Raw genomic sequence first — 13735 nt, 5'->3', positions numbered from 1 at the left:
TTGGAGCACTAATTTTAGCTGAAAAGATGAATTTCTCCCAATTTATTTATTTGTTTTTTTTGGGGGGGATTAAAAACGATGAAATGTATTACTTAAATCTGAGGCCTTTCTGATTTACATTCCTCTAACCCCTTTTTTTTACTGTCTATAAACCGTTTCTTTTGCATGATGTTTGTAGGTCTAAGAGAGAAAAAAAATCCTCAGAAGAAAAAAAATTCTAGTAAAAAAAATAAAATAAAAACGTGACTGTTTGCATAGCTGAATTGGAAAAAAGGTTCTCAATGTTCGCAGAGGATTCCGAACTTGTTATCTTGATTTTATGTACGAGGCCTTTATTTTTTCTATCTAGTTTACATAAGTTTAGCTCAAACACAGTGAATAAAAAGCAAACATTGCCTGAAGAAAAATGTAAATTGGGAACTGTCCGACGACGTTCTCCTTCATTAATAGTCTCTTTAACTTGTGCCGTTTTATCTTGTTCTTCTTTACTCTTCTCGCCTGTCTTGAGATAGGGGACAACAAGATAAGACCAGTTTTAAAAAGGCCCAGCGGCGCCAGGTATGTTTACACAGGTATTGTGAAGTAAAGACGAAGTTTACCAAACCATTCGGGTTATCTTACCATTCGCTACTCCGTAATAAATTTGGAGAAGGCGGAATCCTTGCTGTATGTTTGTTAAATCGTCAAAATTGTTGCAGGTAGCACTAATTTATCGAGAACTACTGATGTATTTTTGGTTTTATAAGAGATAGGCAAATATAAGTTCTGGAGGTCGGTGTACGTTAAGGAAGTTTGTTTTTTCTTAAAGTTTCTATCAAGCAAGAAGACAGATATATTGACAAATATAAGGAAACTGACTGACAAGCAGATAAGATAGATAGACAGATAGTTATAAATAGATAGCTCTATAGACAGGTGTAAATAAATAGATGGACTGAGAAGTAGACAAGATAAATAGGTATTGATAGACAAGCAGATAAAAGATTGATATGTTGACAGAAAAACACACGCAGAGATCTCTATGAGCAACATGGAGCGCAATATTTTTACCATTTATTGTATAACAGCTTTAACATGTTTTAGAAAATCAAAACAACATAAAATGACCCCCTTTGTGAATTATTTGTGGTTATTAGTCCTAAATGGAGTCATTAATTCAATTCTATCTTGACAGGCTTTGTCTGTTTTGGGCGGAGTAAAAGCACGATAGCTTTACACTAAGGTCCTTGAAATTACAAAAAAAAACAACAAAAAGAAGACATTACTTTGCTATTTATGGCTTCTGATGTTTTTAACTTCTCGGCTATGTTTAAGCTATTCATATCCGAAAGACTTAAAAAAAGAATTGCATGGTTAAAAGTAAAAGACAAAAGTTAAGAAATTCCCAAGTTATTTTGGAAATAGGAGTGCTCTTGTCTATCAGATATTTTCGACTGTAACATCTTTATTTGCTAAAGTATACAGGACAGTAAGAGATGTGTTCGACTCTAGCATATTTATTTCCTCAGGTACATATGGCAGTAAGATTGGTGTTTAAACACAGCATCTTTTCCTGGTTATGTACAAAGGTTAGTAAAATTGGTGCTGTAGAAAAGAGAATAATTTTGTTTTCAACGCAAAGCTTTTTATCATCTTAACGATTAATGTTATGGCTTCTACATGAAGTTAATACCCTACTGATCGCAGTAGTAAAAAAAAGAACAAACTTTTTTTTCAAATGAAAAGTTTGTTACTTGTTATTATTTTGACGTTTCGTGTTATAGCTTCTCCAGAAAGTTAACACACTACCGATCACAGTAGTAGTAGAGAAGAGAAGAGTATTTTTCAGTTAAATCATATCACCGCATTGTAGCCTACTACTACTGTGACTAATAGTGTGTTAGCCTCTGAAAGATGCGAAATGAAGAAACAGAAGAAGAAGAAGAAGAAAAAAAAAGATTTTCACTGAAAAAAATCTACCTCCCCCATATCAGTTCAAATTAAGAACATTGATTATTTCTAAATCATAAATTATAATATTTAATTAACTCACTGAGCTATTGGTTATAATTTATAAATTGCGCTGGATATCAAACTAGGATACAAAATTATTTACCTTAAAAAAATAGGTAGGTGTATAAATTGCTAACTCAGACATTCCTTACATTACCCGCCACGTTTATACATAGGAAGGCTTGGCAGTCAGACTTGTAACCAACATTTACACTTATCAGTTTCTGAGTTGCGTTTTGGTAATATCATTGACTTGACAGTGATTGAGAAAACTTGACTATTCAGTCTATCATAATTGCAAATTAGTCGAATTTGAACTTTTACCATTTTATTGATCCAAAAAAGAATGATTATGTGGTGTTCTTATTCAATATTCAGCACGTGGTGGGAAAAGTATGTAATGTTTGATTATAATTATAACTACGATGTGTCATGAAGACATAAATAATAATTAATGAAACATTGTTATAAAATTACAACTCGCCACATTACACGTACATGAAGTTTAAATAAAAAGTAATTAGATTTTTATGACAAATATACTTAGCTACTTTTTTTTATAAAATAGAAAACAAATTCGTATTGAATTTCCGACTCCAAAGGAAATTCATAAATTTGTTCTCCTTTTCTTGTTACGTTGTAAGCTATGAAAAATCTTTACCACAGATTAAATGAAGATATCAGTTTGAAACATGACACCAGTGTCTTTTAAAGTGTAATATTTGATTTTTTTGAGATAAAATATCACATTCAATCTCTCATAAAACTAAACTTAAACTGATATTAATAAAGACTCAGTTAAAAAAAAAGGTTAAAGAAACAGACTTTTATATTCTCACACACTTGGCCTTGGGGCAAACATTTCTAGGATTATAAAACTTTTATCGATAACATGGTGTAAATCTAAAGCTTTCACGTATGAAACTGAATTAGTGTTAATTCTACTTTCGTTTTGCTAGCTCGTTCACTTGTAGTTACGTCGAGCTGATATCAAAATCTCACACAAGAAAAACTTTAAAGCTGACTATTTTCTTAAGACATTTTTCGTTACCTAAATTCACTTAGATTTCCTTTTCGAATCAAAAGGTCATATTAATCAAAAGGCTGAAAAAGTAAGATGAGCCAAATATCCAACTTTAAACAGTCTATGGACATTCCCCCTTCAGTTACAAAGAAAAATGAGACTTTGTTTCAACAAAGGTTTACAGACTCAATTTTGTAACTTAACATTCTAAAGGGGCTGGGCGTAGCTTAATGATTAGCATGCTGGACAGTAGACGCAGTAGGTCCAAAGTTCGAGCCGTAATATGATGCTGAACACACTGTGCACTTTCAGCTGTAGCGGCTTTTTAATTGTGACAGTTAATTCCAACTAGGCCTGTCATGACCTGATAGTTAAAACGCTCGTCTCGCCATCTGATGGTCGCGGGTTCGAATCTCCCTTACCGAATATGCTCGCTCTTCCAGCCTTGGGGGCGTTATAATTTGACGATTAGTCCCACTATTAGTTAATAAGAGTAACCCAATAGTTGGCGGTGGGTGGTGTTTACTAGCTGCTTTCCCTCTACTCTGTCTCTGCTAAATTAGGGACGGCTAGCACAGATAGCTTTTGTGTAGCTATGCGCGAAATTCAAAACAAAGCAAACTAATTCCAACTATCCGGTTGAGAGTAGCCCGCAAGGGCGGTGAGTAGTTACCTTCTTTCTGATCAGTATTCCTAAATTAGTGATAGCTATGCATGGACCTTAGCGATTTCTAATCTTGCCGTTTAGTCCAAGTTCATATAAGGTGTTGTTCAGGTTTGAAGTGCCAAATGTAAAAATAAAGAAGCTTCAAACATCAAATATATATATATATAATTCCCTCTAACCAAATTGTTCAAAACATTGACACCTTCCAGCAAACTATTGTACCATACATAGTTACAAAACTAAAAAAAAAAACAAACAACAACAACTAATATTTGCTGTATAAAATCACAATATCTTATATTAATATTACATGGAAATAATAAATATTATTTAAGTTTCAATATGTATATATGTATATATATATATATATATTTGGTTACATTCTAACAAATCGCAACCGCAGAAACTAAAAGATTGATGTACAAAGCACGTTAAAGAAGAAGAACAAACAGGCCCGGCATAGCCAGGTTTGTTTCTTTCTTTGTTTGTAATTAAGCGTAAAGCTACACAATGGGCTATCTGTGCTCTGACTACCACGGATATCGAAACCCGGATTCTAGAGTTGTAAGTCCGCAGACATACCGCTGTGCCACTGGGGGGGGGGGCGCATGGCCAGGTGGTTAGGGCTCTCGACTCGCAAAATGCGGATCGCGGTTCAAATCCCCATCATACCAAACATGCTCGCCCTTCCAGTCGTGGGGTGTTATAATGTTACGGTCAATCCCACTATTCGTTGGTAAAAGAGAAGCCCAAAAGTTGGCGGCGGGTGGTGATGACTAGCTGCCTTCCCACTGCTAAATTAGGGACGGCTAGCGCAGATAACCTTCGTATAGCTTTTCGCGAAATCCATAACAAACGAAGAACAAAGTTTAAACGAGAACCTCGACTTCATTCTAATAAATGTGAAAATGAAAAAAGAAAAAAAAAAGGAACACGATGGAAGAAGAATCGAAATATTTGGTTTTGGTTTCTACCTTCATGCCTGATCATTCCAATAATTTTTGGTATGTTGCAATAAGTTAACTTTATTTCACTTAGATTATCTTCGAGATTCTGTGTTTAAATATATAAATAAAGAGAAACGAATGGGAAAAGCATGCCTACCTATACTGCGAATATCTATTATCGTCTTCCTTTAGAAGACGTAAGAAAAGTAGTCATAATTTGATGTTTTTAAACTATCTGTAATAACAAGCCAATATGTGTAATATTGTGTACACTGTTCTTTGTGTAAGTGGTTAACAAATTTACTGTTAAATTGTGGTATCCGCCTGAATCGTGATGTACATTAAAGAAAAACAGATTTGTTTAATTTCAAAATCAGACGGACCGGCTATTAATGTTATCTCTAGAATTCTAAAAAAAAACTTACTTAATTTGGCAAACTGACATAAGTGCAAGCCGTTGTTTTTTGTTATCTACGGATTAAGTTCATGTTTAGATTTTTAACCATTTTGTTGCCTTCCCCTCTTTATAGTTTCTCGAAATCTTGAAAAAATAAAAACAATTGACCGCATGTTAAGAAGACCAGAATATAAAGACTGAGTTGTTTCAGTCTATTTCTGTTCCTCCAAGACAGCAGTTTTGTGCGGATAATGCCTTTTTTTTAGTGTGTGTACTTGTTGTAGTGTGGTTGGATCCCACAACAATAGTTCCTCAGAGTGTTCGTACATGACTTAGTGTTCGAATTTGGCATCAAGCCAGGACAAGGAATCCTGAGTCTTATATTCACTCATATGAAAAGGCGTAGTTTACCAGCCTTGTCAATAAAGACAGTGATTTATTGCAATATAATTAGTTTTATTATATTTGCTACGTGCATGTAAGAATGCAAATTAGATAATAAGCAAAATGGAAATTAACCACTTGCCTCGAATAATCAAAATTAAGTTTTTTTTTTCAAAACTCTTGAATTTAAACATAATATAATGAAAATTATTTTTAGGGAATTGTAGGACACTCTTACTATTTTTTTTTCACACATATACTATTTCAAAGCTGTTCGTCTCGGTGGGTCGGCAGTAAGTTTACGGATTTTCAACGCTAAAATCTGGGGTTCGATTCCTTACAGTATACAAAGTGCAGATAGTCCATTGTGTAGCTTAGCGCTAAAAACAACAACAGGTAAACCATCGTTAACAATCTGTGCTCTTTTTAAATTCAAGAACAAATCAATTACAATACAAATTGTAGTTATTGAGAAAATTTCTAATCACAACAGCAGAGCGAGTTCGCCCGGTATGGTCAGGTGGATAGGGCGCTCGACTCGCAATCTGAGGGTCGTGGGTTCGAATCCCCGTCCCGCCAAAACATGCTCGCCCTTTCAGCCGTGGAGGCGTTATAATGTGACGGTCAATCCCACTATTCGTTGGTAAAAGAGTAGCCCAAGAGTTGGCGGTGGGTGGTGATGACTAGCTGCCTTTCCTCTAGTGTTACACTGCTAAATTAGGGACGGCTAGCGCAGATAGCCCTCGTGTAGCTTTGCGCGAAATTCTAAACCAAAAGAATTATAGTTATAATAAATAATGCAACTTGTCTATTGTACTGTTCAATTGAAGAGGATTAGGAATGAATGTTCTCACGATGATAGCCCTAACTTTACTTTTTTTTTATCTGCTTGGGTTATGGATGATGGTGTGTCTTATCTAAACGACCGATCAATTGCACAATTGGTTTGGAAGCAGTAATACATTCTATTAAGAATCGAAACGCTTGGAATTGAATTACAACAGCTTGCTGTGTTGGCTGGCTTCCATTCATTGGTTTGTTTGTTTTTGGATCTTTGCGCAAAGCTACTCAAGGGCCATCTACGCTAGTTGTTCTACGTTTGAGCTTTTTGAACTGATAGAGTAGAGGAAAGGCTGTTAGTCAACAACACTCACCGTCAACACTTAGGTTACTGTTCTCTAACCGAAATTAGGGATTTGACAGTCACCCTTATAACGTACCCACAGCCCCAAACTGCGGGGGGGGGGAGGATAAAGGGAAGCGAGAGATGAACCCGCGGACCCATAGACCGGCACGCTAGCGACTAGGCCAGCTTCTGACGTAGTTTTCAACAGAGATAGAAGTAACAAACCAAATATGCTTATAACTCAAAACTTCTGTTATCTCCAAAGTAGTTGTCATAGCTATGATAAATAATACGACTTTTCTACCGTAATATCTGGTTGAGGAGGATTAAGCTTTGACGTAGACAATAATAACCTTTATTATTCGTGTTAATTGAAAGAAGACCAATTTGTATTCCTAGAATGTATGTTAAAAATCAATAGCAATCAATATAACAAAATAAAAGCAACTAAAAGCGATTTTTTATTCAGTATCAACTTAGATTGTACGATACAATAGAAATTAAAGAGGCCAACATTCGTGCGCGAATACAACATGTGTCCGCCACGCAATCCCAACATGGCTAATTTTGACACCAGATAAATCGAAAATTGTTTATATCATTGCTTTGGACTTGTAAGAAGGTATTTTTGTACCAAATCCCATGTAAGATGGTTGACATACACAATAATGTGTGTTTGTGTGTTTTCTTAAAGCAAATCATATCGGGCTGTGTCCACCAAGGGAATCGAACTTCAGATTTTAGCATTGAAAATTCGAAGACTTACCGCTGTCCCACCCAGGAACGACATACACATGAATACTTCACGAAAACCCCAAATTGTGCTTTCCTCGCTGAAAAATTCTAAAATTGTCCATATTTGTATTTGGGATTTGCAAAGAATATCTTTGTACTAAATTCAATGTAAATTGGTTGAAACAAGGTTAAGTAATTGACTAAAATCCCTAAAAGTATGGGTTTATTTAAGCTTTTCACTCCCTAAAATGACTGAAAATGGGCCAATCCCACACTTTTGTGTGTGTGTATATGAGACCTGTAAAAATGTATCTTTGAACCAAATCCCATGTAAATTTGCCGAAATGCGGGAGAGTTACTGCCAAAAGCCACAATCATGCTTTTGTGGCATCTTGATCCCTTCTATAATTACTAGAAATGGGAAACTCCACCTGTTTTGTTTGTAAATGTGTAGGACCTGTAGAAAAGTATCTTTTTACCAAATCCTATGTAAATTTGTCAAAATAAGGCCAAAATAAATATTACCAAAAACTCCAAAATTATGCCTTTTTCTGAGCTCTGATCTCCGTAAAAAGACTTCATATGGACATATCCAACATTTCTGTACGTCATTGTGTTGGGCGCATGAAACTTTATATTTGTGCCAGTTCGTATCTTGGTTGTTGTAAATATGACCGCACAGGAGCTCAAAATATATATATTTTTGGGCTTTTTCACTTTTGACTCCATAAAATCCTTAAAAAGGCCTAAATAAAGAAACAATAAGGTTTTTAGGCATATTCGACCAAATTTCAAGTCAATCCGCCGAGAAATGATGGAATGGCTGTCGATTGAAAAATGTTTGGAAGAAGAAAGAGGAAAAATCAATAGAGAAACAGTATGTCTCATAATAAAAACGGATCTTTTAACAGTAGAACCACATTGAATAATTCACTATAGACTAATTCACTTAAGTAAACTTGTATTAATCTAAATGAGTGTGAAATCTAACTCCAGATTTTTACCATATGAGTGTACTTCTTTTACCTAGCTGCGACTCATCTGTGAAAAAGAAGAATATTGCTCCACGCGAGATTAGCTTACTGGCCGTTTATTTTTGAATCACTGCAGGAGAACTATTTTGTGCTTTGCTATGAGCTGAATACACTTCACTGGGCACCTACAATACGGGACGACTTGTAAAGTCTCTACCCAAGGTACACTGATATCTAGTTGCGTCTACGAACACCTGATTCTGTCTCGGAGCAAGTATCGTACGATACATACTCCGATACAGAACCAACAGATAGCTGTCGTCTACTTGTATTGTTGATGACGTAAAATAACCAGATGTTTTCTCTGCCACAGTTCATGTAAAATATGGATTAATTTAACCTTTGTGATTCACTCCAAAGTGACAATTGAGATAAGACTGTAAAGAAGACAGCTATATAGCACAGGCTGAATTATCAATCACTTCCGTTTCAAAGGTCATGACTGATTACAAGATGCCTAGTTTGGATAACAATAGACTAAGGAAGAAGCCTGACATTATTGTATAATGCTACAGCTGTAATATAGATGTAATATTAGTGTTAAAGATTTCATACAATAATTTTACAGTCGTCAAAACTTTCAGCTGATCTTTTGTTAGAAACTATTACGCGTTTATATAGTCAAAATTATTATTCTGTCTCTAATATGACACATCATATAAACTACGAAATTTTATTTAAGCTTTAATAATCCTATACAAAAATAATTTAGAAGAACATTAATCAAACAGATCTTCCAAATTTGAGTAGACATTTTAATAAAAATCATGCTTCTTTTTATTACAGTACCTCTTTTCTACTTGTGTTGGTATTAAATTTCAGTTACAACAATAGGTGAAATTAACAGGTGAACATTCGAATATGAACTTTAATCTAAACTATACAAAAAAATCCAGTGTTTTAATACAGTTTCTTTAATGCACATTTCTGAAACTCTCTTTATTTTTCTAGTAATTCTGTAATTTAGTAAAATCATTGTAGCATTTGAAACGTTTGATTTAAACAGTTTTGTTTCTTACGTAACATTTTTACATTTTAAGATCTGAAAGTGACTAATCCATTCAATTATTGTAAGGTAGGTCAGACATTACAACCTTTATTCTTTGTTATTTTGTTTTTGGATATAGGTTTTGCCCAGTTGCTGCCTTGCTGCTAATGTACCTGCACAGTCTTCTGAAGGTAAGTACCCCCGTATTTTGTCAACAAGTAGGTCATCCCCTTGTACCTGTTTTTTAATATATTAGATTAAAGTCATCTAAAGACACGTGGAACCAGCAACACCCATAATTCTTCACAAACATATAAAACATAACAGTCTACGTATTTTCTCACTTAAAGAAATTGTTTAAAAGAATATTTAGGTGGTTGATAATGACTCATTTGGGAGAAACCTAGTTTCCAGTGAAAACCTTAGAAAGCAGTTCGAAATATTGCTTCCAAATTGGGCAAATTTCATCACATTACCTTAAATTGATTTCATATCTATGGAGTTATTTCTATACCATATAATATCATCTGTCACGTTTAGTCTATCACGTTCTTTTCTCGAGATATCGTGTGAATAAAATAATAAGCATGCATAGCCACAGCCTAAATAAACAGGCAATGCTTATCTCTGTTACCATCGACTTACTTTCACCTAGTTTAAATTATGTGTGTGTGTGTGTGTTTGTAAGAATCAATCCAAAACTTGTTCTTTATCTTCACGAGAAAAACAAATGCATTATTGAAAACTGTTTGCGCTCTAAGAAATGTGAAAGTCTGTGTATTTATATCTCCCAGTCCGGAGATAAAACAATTACCGTCGTTTTTAAACTCTTAATCTGACTCAAGGACAGTTATCTCCAAAACAATAGTGAATACACAACATGAATACAACTATTGTTACACAGCGTCTCAGTTTATGGTGTAGTTAACCCATCTAATAAAAATACTGTTTATGTTACAAACAGGTTAGGTGGAAATTTGAGACTGATAATTATTATCGGTATGTGAGTTGTTCCAAGCTAATTAAATGTACTTTAGATTTACTGCCATTTCGATGGCATTCTGTTTAACTTAAATTTTATTTTAAAGTATTTATCAGGATTATAAGCTTGGGAAAGCTGCAATTTACTAAGGGTAAAATGTTAGGAAAACAACTATTCGTTTGCTGAATTATATATGAGAAAATAATCATGCCTTGTCGAATGAAAGAACAATTAATGAGCTAAAGAAGGATATTATTCCAGATATTACACATGTAGTCAATTGCAGGTGTGGGGCCTGCCATGGCACTCGACTCGCAGTCTGTGGGTTGTGGGTTCGAATCCCCGTCACCGAACATGCTCGCCATTTCAACCTCTAGTCTGTCACTGCTAAATTAGGGACGACTAAGGCAAATTGCCCTCGTGTAGTTTTGTGCAAAATTCAAAGCAAACCAAGCTCAGATGTTATTTATATTTTGTTTGAGACAGTTAAAAAACAATAACATATGCAATAGAAATTTTTAGAATAAGATCGACCTTATACAACAATTTGAAAAGCGTTTTCGTTTATATGAAGAAACGTTTCTAATTGTTACACTGTTACAGTCTTAAATAATGTAAGATATTTGGTTTGTTTGTTTGTTTGTCGCCCTAGGATTGCGAGTCGAGCGCCCTAACCACCTGGCCATGCCGGGTCAAGATATTTGGGTGTTATGTTAACTGTATATGAATGACATATGTCAAAACACCTATTAAGTTATGAAACTGAATTTATCAATCATCTTTATTTTGTGCACAAAGTTACACAATTAGCTGTCTGTGCTGTGTAACGCAAAAACTGGGATTCTATACCCATGGTGGGCACAGCGCAGATAGCTTATGATGTCTCTTTACGCTTGACAACAAAAAAACACAAACAAACAAAATCCTGTGTTGTGCCCACCACGAGTATCGAAACCTGAATAATAGCATTGTAAGCCTTATTTCTGAGTTACCGTTTTTTTTTTTTTTTCAATTAGTAATCATAGTAATGTTCATACATTTGCGGTGTAAACCTAACTTCATTTGGTGATCTTTATTATTTTGTTAACATAATTTGATTATGCATAAAACTATTTTTATATTCTAATTATCTTTCTGTCTATAAGCAAACGCCACCCAGTGGTACAGCGGTATGTCTGCTGACTCACAACGCTAGAAACCGGGTTTCGATCCCCGTGCTGGGCAGAGCACAACTATAAGTAAACAAACTTGAAACTAGGAATTGATCCATAATATTCATGTTATCGCAAAATACAGAAAACGTTTACACGTTCCAAACATATCACGACTTTTACACGCTCCGAAAATACCGCGACTTCTACATGCTCCGAACATATAACGAAAACATTTTTGGTACGAGACAGGAGCTTCGTACAAGTACTGTGTACTTCTTATTTCAGAATAACCTGAGTTATCACCGTGTTACCAATTTTGTTCCTTTTTCTTACTGGAAACGTTTTTACCGGGAAAAACGTTGTTTCTTCACGACTGTTTTTTTTTGTATTTTGTTTGTTTGTAATTAAGCACAAAGCTACACAATGGGCTATCTGTGCTCTGCCCACCACGGGTATCGAAACCCGGATTCTAGCGTTGGAAGTCCGCAGACATACCGCTGTGCCACTGGGGGGCTTTTTTGTAATTCATAAATATACATCTATTTCTTATACAGTGTTTGTTACTAATGGCCCAGGCGTGGCAGCTCGGACTGTGAATGCGAGAGTTCATGGTATGCGGGGTCATAAAACACACTATTCGCTTTTGGACCGTGAGTGTGCTATACAGAGTGACGGTCAAATCCAAGTTTTCGGTAAGATAAGAGTAGCTCAAAGTTGGCGGCGGGTGCTACTGACTATCTGCCTTCAAAAATAGTGAAAATAGCATGCAAATTCAGAAACAAACAAGTGTTCATTCAGTTTATGTGACAATCGGTGAAATAAACTACTCTTACATAATTAGTTAACTTCCGAAACAGTTGTTTTGCTTCAACAACGTTTCGACACATATATAATACGCTATTGAGCTACTATATGTCCTTAACACAGTCACAGTAAGAGTGTTTGAGTCATTGACCCCTTAGCATACTAATCATTTGTCGAAAAAGGTATGGTTCAAAGGACACCGAAAAAAAATACTGTAACCAAACTTTTAATTAATTAATTCTAGAGTGTTACTCAGTCATGTCACACTTCATTAATTAAATACGGATAGATATTCTCATACTGTCAACGTCGTTTAAAAGATTCCCTTTTGTGAAGTCTGAAATTGGTTCTTGAATCTCATTTTGTGTTTTACGTTTCTTCAGAATGTAAGTTATGTTTTTCTTGATCTCACAAAAGCTTTGTTAGCTTTACATTTTACCCGTGAAGTATAAATAAGAAACTAGAGATGACCCACAATTGAAAGTAGAAGTAAAATGTATGACAGGTTAAAACTCTTTTGACATTAGGCCCAAATTTCTTTAATTTTTATGTTCCTTAAGGCGAATTTGAAATGATTTTTTGAATTGAATATTTAAGCTTTTTAAATATTGATATTGAGTTTCATCCTTTTCGAACTATTGTCTTCATGCGCAAGTTTATATAATAGCTTAGTTTTCAAATAATTTGTTCTCCGGTCAAAATAGTAACTGATGCGAAATTCTGCAATCACATGATATAGGAACTAAAACATATATTCAGAATTTAGTAGTACTGGGGATGTAGAAATCAATACTATCGTTCCATAGGTTGTGATGCTGATTTTGTTTTAATCAGTTCATTGGTTCCGAGAAAGCATGACATGCTTCGGGAGTTCCGCGTATTAATGGGGATATATCATAGAGATTAAAACGTTATTTTTACAGAAATCCACCATCAACAACTCTGATGAGGTGCATATACTGACTGAATCTTCTATTAAACAGTAAAATAAAGACATATATTGTGAAGTTTCTATCTTAAAACTAGAAGTAATTTTACTTTTATTTTTTAATCTATTTTACTTAGCACCTCAAAAACGTAGTTTCAAATATTATATTTGAACTAACACAAAAACTTACGGACTAATTTATGATAGAAAAAAGATGGTCATTTTCAAAGTCAGTATAAAAAAGTTGATGATGTATGGCAATTTTAGTATTACCGACATGCATTGTTTTCTTCTTGCATCCAGAGTGCCATAAATCTTAATAATATTAAGGTTTTTGTTTCATTAGTTTGCTTGTTCGTTTTTTTTCCCCGAAATATAAGAATTTTTTGAAAGTCCCTAACTAAGATTCCTCTTGTGAAGTAAGACTCCTAGTGAGGAAACAAGGAAAAACTGGCTTGTTGAGTTAACACGCCGTCGAACATTGTTTTACTGAGTATGTTATTTGTTTGTCCACTGTGGTACGTGTTTGTTTTCTGTCTGGCTCCATAAAACAGACCTTGACATCCCCTCTCC

At 34.7% G+C, this 13735-nt stretch overlaps 1 protein-coding gene across 1 annotated transcript in view; it reads left to right on the top strand.

Annotated features, from left to right (window-relative positions):
* The window catches only part of LOC111086849 (fibroblast growth factor 8-like), a 53199-nt gene that overhangs the window by 14923 nt on the left and 24541 nt on the right, over positions 1–13735 (top strand). Inside the window, exon 2 of the mRNA XM_022391419.1 lies at positions 9434–9485. Coding sequence (XP_022247127.1) covers positions 9434–9485 — 52 coding nt within the window. The remainder of the gene's footprint in view (positions 1–9433; positions 9486–13735) is intronic.

Source organism: Limulus polyphemus, unplaced genomic scaffold (assembly GCF_000517525.1).
Source record: "Limulus polyphemus unplaced genomic scaffold, Limulus_polyphemus-2.1.2 Scaffold53, whole genome shotgun sequence".
NCBI lineage: Eukaryota > Metazoa > Arthropoda > Merostomata > Xiphosura > Limulidae > Limulus > Limulus polyphemus.
The sequence above is the reverse complement of the archived record's forward strand: the minus strand, read 5'-3'. Positions and strand labels throughout refer to the sequence as shown.